The 19,478-nt window shown below is 42.5% G+C and overlaps 1 protein-coding gene and 1 long non-coding RNA gene across 2 annotated transcripts; both read left to right on the top strand.

Annotated features, from left to right (window-relative positions):
- The first annotated feature begins 215 nt into the window (after positions 1–215).
- On the top strand, positions 216–5,487 carry LOC123810286. Its single transcript, XR_006784232.1, has 3 exons — positions 216–346; positions 552–686; positions 5,359–5,487. It is a non-coding gene; the product is annotated as an uncharacterized LOC123810286 (long non-coding RNA).
- A 9,909-nt stretch (positions 5,488–15,396) lies between these two features.
- On the top strand, positions 15,397–17,833 carry LOC123810402 (ubiquitin D-like). Its single transcript, XM_045826101.1, has 2 exons — positions 15,397–15,548; positions 16,810–17,833. The coding sequence occupies exons 1-2, from the start codon at positions 15,522–15,524 to the stop codon at positions 17,302–17,304; spliced, it is 522 nt and encodes a 173-aa protein (XP_045682057.1). The 5' UTR covers positions 15,397–15,521; the 3' UTR covers positions 17,305–17,833.
- Positions 17,834–19,478: the final 1,645 nt, after the last annotated feature.

The following is a 19,478-nucleotide window of genomic DNA, read 5'->3' as shown; positions in this document are numbered from 1 at the left end:
TGAAGATGGAATGGATAAGAGTATTTTTTCATTTCAGATATGGCATTCTTCATTTCTTCCTGGTTCTTCTTTATAGTTTCTATTTCCTTTTTCATACTGTTGTAGTTCTTACTTCCTTGTAGCCATCATCAGTGAGCTCCTTGGGCATCCTTATAACCATTCTTTTGAATTCTATATCTGATAGTTTACTTGCCTCCATTTCATTTAATCTTTCACTGGGGAACCTTCATTCCTTTTGGTTATGGAGTCTTTCTTTTTCTCCCCATTTTTGGTGACTCTTCTTGTTTGTTTCTGCAATTGAGGATGCTCTGTTTTGCCTGCTGTCTTTATACGGTGAATTTCTATGGTAAGGGTTCTGTGGGACTCAATGGTGTGGTCTCTTTGATCTCCTTGTCTGGATACTCTAGGGTTGCCCTTTCTTCCATTCATGCCAGCTCTCTTGCTGTACTTGGGCTTTACCTGTTGGTGGCTTCTTAGTTGGGTGGCTTTTCCCCTCCAGTGGGCTTACTGGAAGTCACAACTCCCACCTGGTCTTGTATGCTCTTGTACAGGTGTCGGCTAACCAAGCAGTATTACCACACAACCAAACCTATGCCAGCAAAAAGAACCCCTCTACCACATCAGCAATCTCAACTGCAATTGAACTGAGACTAATAAAGGTGAAGAGAGATTGCATATATTATAAGGTATGTCAAAGGGAATATGAAATGACTAATGAGAGGAAAATGTTGTGTGCTAAGAGGGAGGAGAATTGATAAGAGTTGGGATAGACTGAAGGTGAAGAAAGGGAGAGAACAAAATTTAAAACATAAGTAAAACATGAATGGGTGATGGGAACATTGGGGTAAGAAAGTGGAAGTGTATACTCTGAGGTTTGAAGTAAATTGAGATGCTATTGGACCAATGGGAGCAAAACTGCAGAAAAACCACAGCAGGGTCAATAGCAACAACAGCTGAATGAAGCTTAATAAGGATAGAATGGGAATAAGAATATTGTAGAAAAGTGAAACGTGAATATGAGATATCTGCAGTAAAGAAAAATGATTATGAGAGGATGGGGAAGGAAAGTAATGAGTAAGGTGTAGAGCCCGGGTTTAGAGAAGGGAAAAAGGAAAGAAAAGAAAAAGGAAAAAGAAAAAAAAAAGGGAGAGGGAAAACAATGAAATAAAATTCCTTACTCAACTGATTGTGGGCAGCGTGAGGGCTGAATGGAGTATGACAGTGGGAGAGTATTCTGGGAATTTAAAGTACAAACAAGTAGTGAACAAATAGGAGTTCCTTTAGAGAAGTAGAGCAAGAACCATGATGTTTCACCCAACTGGCCACTGTTTATTAAAGGTGAAAAAGAAATAAGACTCTTATTAGAAGGGAAAAAAGAATGTGAGCTGACTTAAGAATGAAGAGCACTTATGCTAGTTTAGGTGGAGGAGAAATAGTGTGAGTAAGGGATAGGAACACAGAAGAGCATGAGATAAAATGAAGTTTACCACAACAGTAATAAAGCTCAGGAAGATGGCAAAATGGATTAATACCAAGGAAGGATGCTGTGTGGGACTTGGAATAACAGTAATATGTTAAGAAATGTATAATCTGAATAAAAAGTGAAAGACCAAGAGTTCTGTGTTCTTTGGAATACAAGTGAAGTAAAAGAAGGAAAATTAAAGTGAAATATGAAAGAGAGAATAAAACAAACAATTCAAGCAATAAGAACAAACAAACAAACTAAATAAATGAAAGGAAGAGAAATTTAAAAATGCAACTTCTGTAAGACAGCAAAGTGAAATTTGCCTCAACTACTGGTGTTTGCCTTCTGACTTCTTTCCTGGGTCAGTCTCTGGTTTCCTCAGGGCTCCAGGTCTTATTGTCTTACTCTTGATTAAAAAGGGCTCCTGCTGATTTTATGCCTGCCAAACTAGTTTTGCAGGTCTTCCCAGATCCTGCAGGCATAGGGTGGATGGGCTCTTTTATTTTCCTTTGCTGTCATTCTGCAAGGATGGGGGCTCAGTCTAGGCTACAATAAATCAGGTGCCCAGTTTCCAGCCCGTGCCCTCAGAACACTGTGTGGCCAGCACTGTCCACTCTGTGCATTTGCGCCATGCCAGTGCCGAAAATCCACCTCATTTTGTGACCTTTTGATTAATCTGTGAGATGCACTGAGTAGGAGCAAATCACAGCTTCCCTCTTCTCTCTTTTTTATTGGCCTGGCCCCTGTGAGGTCCCTGCACAGAGGCTCAGTTCCACTATTAGAAGTCTCTCTGTGAGCCTCTGCCTCTCTGCTCCCTCTGTCAGCTCCCACTTTGATCAGTCACCTTTGATCAATCCATGAGGTGCCCTGAATGGGAGCAAACCACACCCCCACTCCTCTTGAGGCCTTTTCTTAACTGTCTAATATTTTTGTTTATTCACATGCTTGCTAATTTTTTTATTTTATATCGGGTTGGCCAAAAAGTTTGTTTGTTTGTTTTTCTGTAAGATGGCTCTAGCAGCGCTTAGTTGTCTTTAACTTCATTCAAAACAGTTTTGTTAGATTGTATTATAACAGCTGTCATATTGGTGTGCATTTAAGAAAACCATCAAAATTGGTGAATTTTTGTGTAGCCATTTTGATATTGAAGATGGAAGAAAATATGCAACATTTTCAGCATATTATGCTTTACTATTTCAAGAAAGGTCAGAACACAACTGTAGGAGGGTGCATCCAGGGGGCCCCCAAAAGAAGGATTTGTAAAGGGGTCCAGAACTCAGGGTGTCCAGGAAATATTAGAAAGATATATAGGATGTCCTCGCCCTCCACCACAGGTGTGAGTTGGGGGAAGGGACACATGGAGCAGGGCTATTGAGAGCTGTTTTGCATAGCAACAGCTTTGCAGCTGACCTCTGGTGTGGTCATTTAACACATCTATAACCTTTAACTGGTTGCATAGATATGCTAAATAGCTGTGGCCATGCTCTGAGCCAGGGGGGATGGAGAGAACTTCCCCCCAAGATGTAACTGGGAGGCAACTCCCCCTAGTTACAGTGCCTGTGTGAGAGCTTGGAGATGATTGGCTCCATGACATGGGGGCCACCCCTGCCCAGACTCATGATGGCAGCCCAGTAAAGCTGGAGGGATATGGGAGTGCTGGCAAGTGTAGCTGATTGTGGGAGGAGTCAGAAATGGGGGCTGCAAAGGAAGATTGGCAAGGGGATTTAAACCCAGATGTGGCAGCCATTGAAGAGGGAGTCACGCAGCTTTGACAGTGGAGAGAGAAGCACGTGGCTGCAGCCATGTAAGGAGAACCACACACTTTTGGCACAGTGGGGACCCCCCGCAGTCTTGGTGAGAGAGAACCACATGGCTTTACCCAGAGTGGGGGGATGCCCCACCCCTGGCAGCTGTGAGAAGAATCACCATGCAGTTTTAGCAGAGAACCACCAGGCAGCTTTAGCAGAGAACCACCATGTAGCTTTAGCTGGAGATCCAGGTGACACAGCTGATGGTGCTGGGAACCGAGGGAGGCCTCACAAACAAGCACAGATTACTGGGAGGAACCGGGAGCTGCCTGAGCCATGGACTTCTACTTTTTTTCCTGAGATGTGGTACCCCAGACTGGGCAAAGGGGAAAGGAAGGAGTATGTGTGTTTGTGGGTGTTTTAAGGGACCTTGGGATTTTGATCAAGACATTAAGTCATTACTCTTAAGTTTGTATAACTTGAATAAATAATTCCTTTCCTTTACACCAATCTCTAACATGGAGAGCTATAATTCTCTGGTGAAGGGAAAGGTGAACCTAGTAAGGGGGACCCCAGGAGAAAGGGGGGGTCAATTTGGTAGCGTTGTGGGACCCTCTTCCCTGGTGGTGAATCAGGGAAAATCATGGGAGACCACATGTGCAGTAGCTTTAAAGTAACACAATTACTTCTACATGCTCAGTAAAAGCCCACCAAAACTAGCCAGGAAGGATCCGCCCTATAAGAATAGAGTCCCTCCAGCCCATGAGGTCAGTCTGTGCTTGGAGTTGGCCTACTCCCATGTTCTATGCTATAAACTCTGGGTGTTTGGTTCAATGCTTTGTCCCAATCACTAAGAACCTGGTTACCTGTGCACACCTGTGAAACAACTGCAATGCAAAAAAAGATTTGTGCAGTGTATGGAGAAGGTGCTGTGACTGATTGCATGTGTCAGAAGGGGTTTGCAAAGTTTCATGCTGGACATCAAATTAGACATTAATTGAGAACAATCAATGTTCCACCATTTAGGACATGGCCGACATACTCAAAATATCCAAATCAATAAAGTTGTCACAGGTGGGCACAGGTAACCAGGTTCCTGGTGATTGTGGGCAAGGAATTGAACCAAACACACAGGGTTTATAGCATAAAGAGGGAGAGTGGATTTATTAAGGGATAGTACACGCCACAGAACATGGGAGCAGGCCAACTTCAAGTAGAGACTGACCACGGGGCTGGAGGGATTCTATTCTTACAGGGCGGATCCTTTCTGGCTAGTTTTGGCAGGCTTTTGTTGTGCAGGTACAGGTAGCTGTATTACTTTAAAGCTATTGCACGTGTGGTCTCCCATGATTTTCCCTGATTAGCCACCAGAGAAGGGGGGTTGCACAATGTTAATTTATTATAATGCTATTATAGTGAAGCAGGGGTCATGTAGCATCTTCTGTGTAGGTGCATTCATGATTCACCATGATTCAGGGCTTTTCCAGAAGGCGGGAACAACTGGTCTTAGAAGAGGGTCTCTGTCCTGTATCGGAAGTCCTTTATCTTAGCCCTAGGGCATCTCCAGAGTTTCCTCCTTCCTGACTATCTCCTGCCTCAAAGCTATTAGTGAAAATGAATGATGTGTCTAACTAAACAGACTTTTTGGCCAACCCAATACTTGGTGGTATGGATGATATGTTATAGAGACAAGATATTGCACTGTCGTCCCTAAAGATTAAGGAATATTATTTAACAAGAAGATATACTACTGGCTGATCACTTTGAACTTCTAAAAGACTGGTTTTAGGTTTTGTTAGAGTGGGTCATTTCAGGTTTTTCCTAGTCCTAGGGTGAAGAACCCCTTAAATCTAGATTGTAATTTTTATTTGTAAAGTCTGGTGCTTTTAGAGTTTCAGTGGAAAGCCCAAAGTCTTTATCATGCTTCCCTAACTCATCTATCTCCTTTGTGGTAGGAAGTGGCTGAAATCTCTCCTTGGCTCTTGCAGCCTTCCAGATGTTTTACTCCTGGATTCTTTGAGACATTTCCATGTTTATCTGTACGTTAGTGGTCAGCCAAGGTTTTAAGAAAAGGTATCATCTAATTTTGGTGTTTGTTCCTTTGTAGTTCCCTCATTTCTGGGATTTATCTCCCTTAATTTCCAGATACTCTGGCAGCCTATATAGCTCTAGCCACAGGAACTGATAAGACAGCAGCTTTCTGCTTGAGCTCCATCTGCCATGCATAGACTGAGGAGTGCCCTTAGAGAAAAGCTGTATAAATGTAAATCTTACCTGGATGCTTCCTTCTATCAATGGTAAGATCCCCTCTACTTACTTCTCTCTTTTGATCACTCCCCATTGACATCAACCTGTTGACACCTTTTTACGGATTTTATGTATTTATTTTTAGAGAGAGAGGAAGGGAAGGAGAAAGAGAGGGAAAGAAACATCAATGTGCACCAGCTGCCTCTCACACACCCCCAGCTGGGGACCTGGCCCACCACCCAGGCTTGTGTCCTGACTGGGATTCAAACTGGTGACCTTTCGGTTTGCAGGCCAGCACTCAATCCAGCAAGCCACACCACTGAGGGCCAGACTGTTGATTTTTAAATATATATTTCATTTTTATAGAACTTATAAGTATTATAAGTTTACAGTAGAGTTAGGTCAGTGCAGGCTATTCTCTTTCTTATATGTTCTCAGATATTTTTCCCTCTTCTTTTTGCCTTTTATTTTTCCCTCTGTGGTAGACCAGTGTAGAATAGCAAATTGTAGAACTCTAAGGCTGGAGGAGCCCTTGGGCCATTGTTTAATGTCCATTCCATGAACCAAAATCTACTTATAACTCATCACCAATTGAATAATCTCAGGCCATTTTTTCCCCATTCCATTTTTAACACCTATTTTTTTTGAGGCTATTCTGTGTAAAAAATTTGCCTAATTTCTGTTAGGTCAGATTCAGTCAAGAATCCAGACAGATGCAGTGAGCTAAGGAGCAGGGTTTAATAATAGGAATAAGAGGGAAAATGGAGCCAGCCTAGGGAGTTTGGTGAGCCAACAAAGGGAGGTTAAAACTCACTTGGTTGTTCTTAGGGCAGGGCTTTTAAGTGCAAAAACCCACAAAGGGTAACTGGTTGGGGTGTCAGAGTCTGATTGGCTAGAGCTGGTTGCTGGGTGCTATTTCTGCTCACCATTGTTCTTGATACATCTCATTAGGCTCAAGTTAAAGCCACATCCTGTTATGCTGGATAGGCCAACCTCAGACCCCAGTGTTAGCAGGGCCTCTGTTTGTCCTGGGTGGGGGCCTCAGGCAGTTTCCCAGGTAGCCATTTTCCCAGGCTACAGTTTCCCACAGTACAGTTTTCCAACCTGGTGGCTTCCCATTCCTCCTAGGCCTACCTAGGTCTGTCAGTTTCTACTTCCATCTTCTGGTTTTAATTCTGTAAACTAGAGAAGCCTAACCACATAAGAAATCTCACTTAATCATCACAACAGTCAAGTGATATAGATACTCTTTTTCCTATTGTATCATGGAATGCTCATTGTTCCCTAGTAGTAGTTATCTCCACTTCCTATACTATTTCAGTTAGCTTATGCTTATTCATAGTTAAGACTTCATTTCACAGCCTCCCTTGAAGCTGATGTAGCCATGAGATTCTATGCATTGAAATGGAAGAGAAATCTCCTTCAACCAGAGGATCCTTTCTTAAATAGAGTTGAAGCCCTCTGGCCATCTTCTGTCATCACTTCTTCTTCTTTTTTTAATCCCACCTGAACACAAGTTTTTATCTCTCTGAGAGAGAGAGAGAAAGAGACATCACTGTGAGAGAGAAACATCAATCAGGTTGCCTCTCATACATGCCCTGATCCAAATCCAAACTGCAACATAAGTATTTGTCCTGACGAGGAATCGAACCTACATCCTTTTGGTGCATGGAATAATGCTCTAGCCAACTGAACCACCCAGCCAGGGCTCATCACTTTTTCCATCTGATTCCTGAAATTATGTAGTGGCTGGAGCACAGCAACTGTTGTGGACCGCAAAAATGTGGTCCATATCTTAAGAATAGCAGAGTTTGAAAAGGTCTGGACCTAAGTTTTTTATGGAGCAGGCTCTGCACCTTCTACCTCTGGATTTGAGGTGGAGTAAAATGTAGTTTACCTTTTAAAAGTCCCATATTTTTAGGTATCTGTTAATCGTAGCAGAACCTAATTCTAAGTGAAATCCCTAACTTCCAGAAGAAAGTACTAAGCTTTCGGGTGGTTAAATAACTTACATGAGCAGTGGAAAGCAGAGCTTGGATTTACACCAGGATGGCCTGGCAGCTGCAAAGTGGATGTGGGCCACTGGCCTGCAGACCACCCTATAACTATGAGTGCATTAGCTGTTCCATATACTTTTGTGGGGTTTTTTTTTGCCTTTTTAGCCAATTTTCATGTATTGTCATCAGACCCGAGAACTAAGCTCAGCCATTGTCCTTGAGTTACATGAATTTATTTATTTTTGGTTAGGTTTGGCCTCTGATTTTAGCTCATTTTGGGTTCCATTGCTCTCAGATTATATTATAGGATATACTGTCAATCTTTCCAAGTTTTGTGATATGTAAAATATTAGTGAATGATGCGTGTTTGGAAGTAGGAAAGGCTCAGGGTCATGATACAGCTGTTATAGCCACCAGTCTACCATGGCCATTTGCCCATGGGTCAACCAAAACAAACAAACAAACAAACAAACAAACAAAGGTTTAAGCTATTATAAAGAACAAAAGGCATTTATATGAACAAAGAGATTGCAATCTGAGAGGTGCAGATTCTGGTTGCTACCTGAATTGCACTCCAGAAGAACAAAGAAAAGCAGGGTTTACAAAGGCAAAATCCCCACAAGAGGGTTTTTCATTTAGATCATCCATGGATTCTGGCTAGGTTAACAAGGATTGCTTAGTACAGCATGCACGTGAAGAATGCTGCTCTGTCAAGCAGATTGGTTCCTTGCAAATGGTCCAGTTGTCATGCTAGGGAGAAAGTAAAGTCTAGGAGGTGGTTTTATGGTAGCTTAAAAGTTCAAAAGTTCATCGGTAGGACAGGCATAAGACAGACTTCCTTGTGACAACCTGGCTGCATTTTAGTTCCCTTGACACAAATGAGTCTCGCCTAGCCACTAGTGATGAGCATTGAAACTGGTTCCCGTTGGTGGATAGCTAATAGCAGTTTTATGCTGAGCCAATGACAGCATAAAAAAGATACATATATCCCCTTCCACACATTCTTTCATTCTTCCTTTCTTTCTTTTATGCCCCCCTTTCTGCCTATCAATTTAACTGTTACACAGGTAAAATATACGCAGGGTGAAAAACTAAAAAAATTAACAAAAATTGGAGAACGCATATAATAAAAAGTGTATCTCTCTTATTCTGTTCCCTAGGCAATTCAGTTTTCCTCCCCAGAGGCGACATCTCCTCCCAGAGATACTGTAGGCCTATTTCAGCATATGCATACATTTTCTCATTTTCTAAATACCAGAATATTATACATGTACCTTTGCAACTTGATTTTGTTTACTTAAGTCCACTATATACACCCAGAGTATACACTATATACAACTATTTGTTTAGTTCCTTATTGACAAATGTTGTTTTTATTTTTTTGTTATAAATAATGCCACATGAATCTTCATGTACATTGCTTATTTCATATACATATGGCTATATTAATAGGATAAATCCCTAAAGTAGAATTTCTGGGTAGAATAGGTAGACAAGAATTTTTTAAATTATATTTTTATCACAAACTTTGATATCACAAATACATATATATATATATACATATGTAAACTCTAAAACATAGTTGTGTAACAATGAACATTGTTATTTTTATAACAGCTTTATTGCATACATATGTGGTCCTAAACACTGTATTGTTCAGTTCTGCTTGTATTTATTTCCCTTTAGAACATTTATGTTTTAGGACATAACATTAATTTATTTTATTTTATTTTTTATTCTCACCTGAGCATACGTTTATTGACTTTAGAGAGACAGGAAGGGAGAGAGAGAAACACTGATGTGAGAGAGAAACATCCATGGGTTGCCTCCTGTACACAATAGACTGGGGATCGAACCTGCAACTTAGGTATGTGCCCTGACCTGAGATCGAACCCTCGACCTTTCTGTGTATGTGACAATGCTCCAACCCACTGAGCCACTCAGCCAGGACAACGTTACTTTACTTGTAATAGAGTGAAAACACATTGCACCTCTACATTAAGTAAGAAGGTAATTATTGCCATTCAATAAAATACTTTCACCAAATATTAAGTTCTCATAGTTAAACTTTAGATTCTCAATATGACAAGGTAAAATGTCAGAGGGTTCCTAAATGCCCTAGTCTCTGCTGAAAATCTCCCAGTTACTCATCAACATTTAGATTGGGCTTCATTTATTTACAAAAGGTGAACATACTCTGAATTCCCAAGTAGCTCATCTCTTTCTCTATCTCTGTAGTTTTGCTTGTTTTTAAGAGTTATAAAAAGTACCTTACTTTATATAGTCTTCCCGGTCTTGTTTTTTCTACCCCCACTCTGTATGTTTCTGTGGTATTGATCCATATTGTGGTTGCAGGTATAATCCATCCATTTTTACTGCTGAGGATATCTACAATTTAGTAATGTGTTTCCCTATGACTAAAGGGTATTTGGGTTGTTTTAGTTTTATGTGTCTATTTTTAATTTTGATAGGTATTTTGAAATTGTTCTTCTTTGAGAATGGACAAGTCCCCCTGCCCCCCAATATTAAATGAGAATTCACAGTAGCACTTTGATTGAAATTGGTTGGCATTTCTGAAGCAATATTGTAGATCTCAAAGCAGCTTTACAAACTCTTTCGCAGATTATTAAAGAGATGGGAAAAGGGGCCTCTGGTCCATGGAGGACTCAGTTGGAGGCAGTGACTAGTCCAATACCACCTCTATCAAGTAGAGCCAAGTTGGCAGATTTGCACATATCTGAGACATTTGTTACATAACCTGACAAGATACCCATAGCATGGCATTTGACCTTGGCTGGGTTTCTGAATTTGTTAGAGGGACAAATGAAAAGAGATCTGGCTGCCTCTGAAACAATTTATCTCCCCACAGAGGGAGAACAAGTTGATACCGTGGTAAGAAGCAAGGGGAAGGTTGGGTCCCAAGAAGAAAACCTACCTGTGGTGAGCACAGGGGCATCAGGGTGCCTGGGACAGCCCTCAAAATGGCTTTGGGTTGGAAGGGAATTTCACATAGGAAGGTGGGGAGAAAACACCAAGAAGATCAGAGTCCAGGTCTGTTATTTTTGTTCCTTGAAAGGACACTGTTTCTCAGAACCCAGACCCTGTCTGGGTAGGGGAATCCCTGAAAGCAATTAGTTTTGCTTTCAGAACCCCAGGCTTGACTTTGAAGTAACCCTATGCTGGAAATCCCCGGCTCCACTGGGCAGATTCCCGATTGCCACGTAGACTTGCAAGACTTGTACTGCAGTGGCACCCTTGAACACCCACAGCCCTGGGAGAGCATTCCTCATCGACTTCTGCTGGAGGCTGTAATCTTCCTCCAGGCTCTGACACCAGCACTCACAACCTCTTTGTTCACCTCTGCTGAGTAGAGAAGTGTAGGGTGGTCCACCCAGGGATACTCCTGTCAACATACAGGCCCCAAAATTCTTGCTCTCACTTGTTCCAAGGCTCCTTATATCCTTTGCTTTTCTTTATCCATCTGTATGCTTTCCTCCAACTTGTACCTTTCATGTAACAAAAGGCATTCATGTGCATGCACTCCCTCTTTTTCTTTCCATTGAAGCACAATATAATAAGCAGACAAGGACTGTAGAAATACAGATTTGCTTTTGATCCCTTGCTTACCAGCTACTATAACACAACTGTGAGTGAGTTAGCTTCTTGCTTATCAACAAGAATACTAACATTTGCCTCATTAGAATACTAAAACAGTTAATGAAATTCCTGAAATACGGTAAATACTCCGTAGGTATTTTCCACTTTATTCACTTATTCATTTGTTCATTCGTTCATTTAGTAAATAAAGATATAAAGTATTTGAGACCTGTTCATGACCCTCAAGATTTCTACTTTTACTGTGGGCAAAGCTTAAGTAAGCAGATGATCCTATTGCTGGAGAGATGTGCCCTGAAAGGTTTGTAGAGAGAGTGTGAGAGGACAGAAGATGGGCACATAATCCAGAACAGGAAAGAGGAGAATTAGGGAAAGCTTCCTGGAGGAGATGCTGCTTACAATGCATATTCCTATAAATTCATGGTGTTGGGGGTGGTGTTGCAGGGAGAGGCATGCTCAACAACCTGGTGGCAGAGAGCTTGGCATGCTTGAGGATATGCAGGGGATTCAGGGAACCGTGTGTGGAAGCAGGTCAGGTCTGGGCTCTAAGGTGCAGACCTAAGGGGCATCAGTAGATGAATAACATTCCTGGGAACTGTTGTTCCTAGGCTCTGCCTCCTGGAGCTTCTGGCTAAGGTTCTCTACTTCCCCTGAGAATGAAAACATTGCTACTTCTGAGGAAAGAATGGCAAAGAAGAAAAAAATATGAGAAGAGAGTGATTTAATTTTAAGCAGCTTCAAACATTTACTCTCCTTGTTTCTTTTCCAGAAATGACGTGAAGATCTAAGAAGGTAATAGGTGCAAAGCAGTTTACTTAAGTCAGGGCTTGTCCTGCTTTCACTTTCTCTTTTTCCCCGCCCATCCCCCATCTCTATCCTGCTGCAGGGCTTTCTCTTTCCCTGTCACTTTCATCTGATCTCACATTTCTGCCTGCTGCTGGTGATGTTTCAGAACACCTGAATCCCGGTGGACACTGGGTGCACAGCAGTCTTTTTCTGGTGTGTAGAAGCCAAAGGTCGCAATATTGGTCTCTAAACACAGGACACAGGAGGAACCTGGAGAGATATTTGAAAGGAGACTAGTAGGGACGAAGGTTTCCCGCCTGTTCCATCAGGCACTCTTCTCCTTTCATACTCATCCTATGTGTCTAAAGAAATACGCCTAACCCCACAAAAAAACTCATTTAAATATTTAGTTTTTCCAGTTTTATTAATTATCTAATAAGAGCTTCAAATAGAAGAACATGGTTCATGTTAAGCTCTTTGAAATGTTGGAATGAACTCTTGGATTCCCATTACTCTGTGTAGGCACTTCCCATAAACCCCAGTTCGCCCAATGAAAAGCCCTGAAATAAAATGAGATCATTTGAGATCTAGCAGTGAATGAGGGTACAGGAAATGGCCACTGAAAGCACAGCAAACAAACATGATAACTTGGCATTTTTACAGGCTTCTTACTTAGAAAAATTCTGGAGCACTTTTAGTAAATGCTTCTTTTTCTTTTGTTTTCTTTCTTTTCAAAATTGATTTTACAATTACAGTTGTCCCATTTTTTTCTCTCCCTTTTTTTCCCCCTCCACCCTGTAACCCCCTGCTACAAGGACTCTCCCCCGCCCCTTAGTTTGTGTCCATGGGTCGTACATTTAAATTCTTTGGCTTCTGCATTTCCTATACTATTCTTAACCTCCCCCTCTGTATTTTGTAATTACCATTTCTGCTTCTTATTCGCTGTACCTTCTCCCCCAAACTTCCCCCTCTCAGTTTCCACTCATAACCCTCCATGTGATCTCTCCAGTTCTGTGATTCTGTTCGTGATCTAGTGGTTTGCTTAGTTTGTTTTGTTTTTGTTACTTTGAAGGTTCAGTTGTTGATAGTTGTGAGTTTGTTTTGTTGTTGTGTTCATAGTTTTGGTCATCTTCTTTTTCTTAGATTAGACCCTTTGACATTTCATATAATAAGGGTCTGGTGATGAGGAACTCCTTCAACTTTATCTGGGAAACACTTTATCTGTCCTCCCATTCTGAATGATAGCTTTGCTGGATAGAGTAATCTTGGAAGAAGGTCCTTCCTTGCCTTTCATGACTTGGAATACTCCTTTCCAGCCCCTTCTTGCCTGAAAGATTTCTTTTGAGAAATCAGCTGATAGTCTGATGGCAACTCCTTTGTAGGTAACTGTCTCCTTTCCTCATGCTGCTTTTAAGATTCTCTCCTTATCTTTGATCTTGGGTAATGTAATTATGATGTGCCTTCTTGATGTCTTCTATGATGTGTTCCTCCTTGGGTCCAACTTCTTTGGGACCCTCTGAGCTTCCTGGACTTCCTGGAAGTGTATTTCCTTTGCCAGATTGGGCAAGTTCTCCTTCAATATTTGTTCAAATAACTTTTCCACTTGTTGATCTTCCTCTTCTCCTTCTGGTATCCCTATAATTTGGATGTTGGAATGTTTAAAGTTCTCCCGGAGGTTTCCCAGCCTCTTCTCATTGTTTTGAGTTCATGTTTATTCATTCTATTCTGGTTGAGTGTTACTTCTTCCTTCTGCTCCAAATCTTTGATTTGAGTTTTGGTTTCCTTCCCTTCATCATTGGTTCCCTGTATATTTTGCTTTATTTCACTTCACACAGCCTTCACTTCTTCCTCTAGTTTGCAACCATACTGAACTATTTCTGTGAGCCTCCTGACTACCAGTGTTTTGAACTCTGTATGTGATAGGTTGACTGTCTCTTCATTGCTTAGTTCTATTTTTGGAGCTTTGATCTCTTCTTTCATTTGGGCCATATTTCTTTGTCTCAGTGCACCTGTTTTGTTCTAAGGGACAGAGCCTTAGGAGTTCACCAGGATGGGGGCAACCCCCCTCTCCTGAGTTGTGGTGCTGTATGTTGGGGAGGGGTCCAAAAGGGAACAATGCCACTGGCTCGACTCTCTGGTTTTTCACCATTTCTGACGCTACCCACAAGCAAATTGGGCTCTCCCCAGTGAACTCTCCTGTGAGGCTGGGAGTTTGTCCCACTGCCACAATTCCCACAGATCTTTACAGCCAGAGGTTTTGAGGCTTTATTTCCCTGCATTGGAACTCTGGGTGGCTGCAGTCTGTCTCGCTGTCCAGTTGTTCCTCCTGGTTTATCGGCACACTAATATGGAACTGCTGGGACCACCAGCAGCTGCCTCGCCCACCTGTTCCTCCAGCTGCCACCTTGCCTCCGGTCTTCTCTGCCCCGGCCACCTGTCTCTGCTTATCCTACCAGTCTGAATGAATGTTTCTTCTTTAACTCCTTGGCTGTCGAAATTCCATACAGTTTGATTTTCTGGCGGTTGTTGTTGTTTTTTGTTTCTAACTTGTTGTTGTCCTTCCTTTGGTTGTGCGAGGAGGCAAAGTGTATGCACCTATTCCTCCATGTTGGCCAGAAGTCCTTTTTGTTTACTTTTTTTTCAAATGCGTTCTATGGCAATGTTCTGAAAGTTTGGGATAGTGGATTGATTAACTTGGAATGTTAGGAGGACCAGAGTGATTGAGTAAATTCCCTGAAGAGACACTGCTCATGCAGTCCTTTATGTCCAAATCCAAATCTCAAGAGCCAGTGAGTGAGCAACACCTTTAGCTATCTCTGAGATCACAGCAGTGAAGAGTGTCTAGGGCTAAGTGTGGGGAAACGGAGGCACTGTGTTGTGAGGGTGGATGTGGGGGTTGTTTTTAGCATGTGGAAGGTGGGAGTCAGCATTTGATTTTTGGCTTTGGATTGATCTCATGTAGCGGCTTTGGTTTGGGACAGGTTTAGAGAGCTCAAGAAAGGACATTTTATAAACACAGTTTTCTGAGCCTGCAAGACACTTAGGAACCCTCTTCGATTATCTCATTTGACAGACCAGAAAACCAATATCTAAAGAGGTGAACAGGTTTGCCCAAAGTAATATAGCAATTGGCCCCATGGGGCTGAGCCAGGGTTATTTATCCTATGTCTTCTCAGGGCATGCTTCACACATCCTGCCAGGACAGTCCGAATAGGCTGCTCATGGTCCCACCACTCCACACCAACTCTGACTGTCTTCTCCTGGGTGCATCAGGAAGAGACCATAAGTATTAAAGGTTTTTAGTCACTGAGGGCCCAGGGCTACAGACTGGACAGTCACAAGTGAAGGCTGGGAGTGGTGGGTTGTTGTTAATAGGGAAAAGTTCTCAACGCAGAAGGACCATTCCGTATTTGGAACAAGGAGGACCCATGGATTGGGTGAGGGGAGAAGTGCTTGATCAGAAAGTATTCTTGTGTTTTGACTCACCCCAGCAAAAGTGAAAGAAAATTCATGAGATCATGTGAGAACAAAGGGCACCGGAAAGCTAGGCAAACATGCAGGGGATTTCCAACTCAGCTGCTTATATAGAAGCTGGATGCAAAGTCCTCTTTCTGACGCCTGTTTCCTCAGTCTCTGGTTTCTGCTGCTCCCTTGATTGCAGAGATGGCTTCCACTGCTTCCTGCCTCCATGTAAGCTGGGGTTTGATCATGGTGATGGGGACAGGGAAAGCACCTTCAAGAGATGGGGATCTTAGGAATGGATGGGGCACAGTGCTCAGGGAGATGGGGAGGCTGGGAAGGCTTCTTGAAGGGGATGAGAGAAGCACCGATAGCTCCAGAATGTGAAGGCAGTTTCTGTGAAGAAAAGCTGGTTATTTGGCTCCTGAGTTTTCTTTTGTGTCAGGCCTTGGACTGGCCACTGTGAGGGATAAATGTAAGAGGTGGGTTTGGGCTTTGTGCTCAATAGGGCTGGCAAAATTTGAAACTATGGAAATATTGCCTGGAGGCATTTTTCTCTTATCCTGTTTAGGTATCCAGGACTCTTACACTTAAACTTCCTTCTCCTCTCAAAGAGAGTTTCACAAAACTCATTTATCCTAAGTTGTTAATGAACTGATACATTACCTTATGTAAGAATATGTACCCTATGAAGAGAACCTGAAAATAAGGGCAATGCTTAGCACAGAAGAGACAGTACAGTGAAGAAATTCCTGTGATCTCTAAATAGGGAAGATATATATTTTTTTGAACAGAGCATGAGAGAGGTCCTCCCAAGCTTTCAAGAGACAGCACAGGGGTTAGCTTCTGAAGACTCAGATGGTGTCCCTACCTTTTGTGAGTGAGGCCCTGTTTTAATTAAAGAATGAGATCATATTCTACAATGGGTAGGTATAAAAACACAGGAAACACAGATGAACAAATATAATCAAACATAGTGTCACTTTAATAATATGTGTCATTATTATAAAGCAATGAGACATTTAAAAAATGAAACTAAAGTACAGGGTGTTTTTTTTTTCTACAGTAGTCATGGAGGGCAGCCCCGTGCATACCCAATTAGGCTGCCAAATCTCGGAAATTCTATTTGGGAGTTGTTTTAAGAGTCTGGTGTACACCTTTGGATGCTTTGTATTTCTATTTAGTTTTTGATATTTGACAAACTTTATCTGGCTAGGAAGTAGGTAAATGTGGTGGGAAATTATTAATGACAATTTTGGGATGGATAAGAAAGAGGTACAATGATAAGGAATAAGACTGATTTTTTTTTGTTTGAGTTGTAACCTGAGAATTCCAAAAGAGAAGTTCCAAGAAAGGCTGAGCCACAGCTTGTTTTGAAGGAGCTGGAGGACCAGACAGACAATGAAGGGCAGGAGAAATTCAGGAGAGGGAACGAGGGGTGTAAAACTTGGCAGATATTCTTGGCAACTGTCTGTTGGCCTTCATTGTCCAGGTGAATGTTCATTCTGAGAAATGGGAACCAATGACCTTCACTGCCAACGTGGATGACAGAGTGAAGAAGATCAATGAACAGGTCCGATCTAAGACCAAGGTTCCTGTGCAGGATCAGGTCCTTCGGCTGGGCTCGAAGACCCTAAAGCCCCACAGGAAGCTATCATCTTATGGTATTGACAAGGAGACGACCATCCATCTCACCCTGAAGGTGGTGAAGCCCAGTGATGAGGAACTTCCCTTATTTCTGGTGGAGTCAGGTGATGAGGGCCAGAGGCACCTCCTCCACGTGCGAAGGCAGAGCTCCGTGGCCCAGGTGAAAGAGATGATCAAAGCCAAGACTGGTGTAACTCCTGAGAAACAGATTGTGACTTGCAACGGAAAGAGACTACAGGATGGGAACACCATGGCAAATTATAGCATCAGAAGGGGCAGTTTACTCTTCTTGACATACCACTGCATTGGGGGGGGGGTGACTGTCCTGGGGACAGGGTGATAGTTGGAGCAAAAGAGCTTATTTTCTTTTATTTCTTACTCAACAACCACATCCTTTGATGAATTCTCAAAATTACTGAGAAATCAATAGAATGCTTAGATTTGGAGGTGGGTGTTAAACTGTAGAATACTTTTTTAACTCTGTGATTCTTTGATTCTAACATAATTAAGCAGCAGGATTGTGTGTATTACTGAGAATAGAAAATAAGTTTTTAAGGCATATTAGACATACCATTCAGAGCCAGCTTGCCAATTAATGCTTTCTTGGTTCCTTCTGATTTATAGAAAGACTCCTGTTGCCTTTACTATCCAAAAACATAGTAAGTTTTAGGCTGGGATCAATGTTCTGCTAACTTCTGTGTTTCCATCTATGTGTAAGCCAGTGCTTCAGCTATCATATTACTAGATAATTGTTGAACCAAATTGAATTTCTATTTGTAGAGAACAGTGAAATGACTTATTACAAAGTGAATTAGTCAATCTCACATGGTCACAATTTAGCTAATAAAGAATTTAGAAGTTAAATTAAACTATGATACTTCCCGTCTCCTTATTCAAAGCTGTTTGCTACAAAATGAAACCTGGCACCATGCTCCCTCTTACTCTCTCTGTCCCATACCCAATTAAAAACGGTCCTAATTTCTGGGGATTTTGGAGGGCATGGAAATATATTTTCCCTGATGATCTAGGGAGTTTTTGCCCTGTGGGGGTTGGTGCTTCTTGGTTACAGACGCTTCAGGAGGGAATGAACTTTCTAGAAGGTGGGGGGTTGTGCAGCAATGTCTGCCCTGCCTGCCTTAGGGCCTAGCAGGTCTTCTCTAGGTTAGAAGTATCGGTTTGGTAAGGGGTCTAGAGGTTGACTAATCTCTGAATTGACCCCAACACTCTGCCCAGGTTCTGGCTAATAGAGCTTTTTCCTTTCTGGTTCCTTCACTACCAGGTTCTGTCTTGGGAAGTCATGTCCCTTTCTCCATCTTACTCCCTTCATTTATTCCTCTGTCCTACTGTCCTTCTCTCATGTTCCCTTACTGGCCACATGCATGTTTTTCTCATAACCTGGGACATGTCTACCTTCTTCCCCACCAGTCTAGTCCTTTCCTATCTTTAAACCTTGCTCAAGAACCACCTCCTTGAAGAAGAGTGTCTCACCTTAACCCCACTCGGCACAAACTACACTGATGGATGTTTCTCATCAAACATATGGGACAAGTGTTTTGTGGTGAGCATTCGTCACCTGGTTAGGTGGGCATTAGGTTGGACTGGTTTCCCTATATGAGAGACCATGGGTGGGGTCTCCTACAAGGTAGAGTCTATGATTTCCTCATCAATTTGGAAGACTTCTGATGGCAGACACCAGGGAGTCTTCCATGGTGTCTTCCACCAGACAGGGAGAGAGCTAAAGCTAAGCATCATGTCACCCGTCATCTTACCAGCATATGGATTCTTGAGAGGTGGTTACACTGTCTCCTCAGACTGGAAAGGTCTTCCCCAAATCACGCTTTCTCTTTTTTATCAGCCAAGGTGAAAGCCTGAGGGCCGTTTCCCCATCTATAAACCTGCATTTATAATAGAGGATATGGGGATTTTTTTTCTCAGCACATGAACGTTTTCTTAATAGGAGGAAGGAATGTCCCCTATAAACCTTAGACTTCCTGAGGACAAATCTTGCAGATTCTCATACAGAAATGAATAGCCTGAAGGATAAACTAACTTTCCAGTGGACATTCCCATCCTTGGGCCCTGGGCTAACACTTTTTCCCCATACCCCACTGATTCACTCACAGCCCAACCTGCTGCCTCCACAGATTGACTTCCCAGTAGCCTCCTTGATGCCACGCCCCCACCCCCGCCGCCGACTCCCTTATTTCTGAGGGCATAGGCGAGTAGGTTGAGGGCTGGTGTGACTACGTTGTATGAAAGCAAAACAAAACAAACAAACAAAAAAAACCCCCACAAGCAAACAGAACAAAAACTTGCCCTGCCCGGGGTCATAGCTGTATGTGGGTTGCAGGTAGGTGCAGAGGGCCAAGCTGGGTTGTCAGGTGGGAGCCTGCATGTGTCCCCTCCACCCCACACACCTCATGCTTTCCTCCGATTCCTGCTAGACCACATGCCCCACAGAGGATGGGCCACGGTGCCATATGAGTCCAGGATGACCACGGACAGCACTAGCGG

The sequence above is a fragment of the Phyllostomus hastatus genome, unplaced genomic scaffold, assembly GCF_019186645.2.
Source record: "Phyllostomus hastatus isolate PE091 unplaced genomic scaffold, TTU_PhHast_1.1 phas_scaffold_60, whole genome shotgun sequence".
NCBI classification, from domain to species: Eukaryota; Metazoa; Chordata; class Mammalia; order Chiroptera; family Phyllostomidae; genus Phyllostomus; species Phyllostomus hastatus.
Note: the sequence above shows the minus strand (reverse complement) of the source record. Positions and strands in the feature narration are given on the sequence as shown.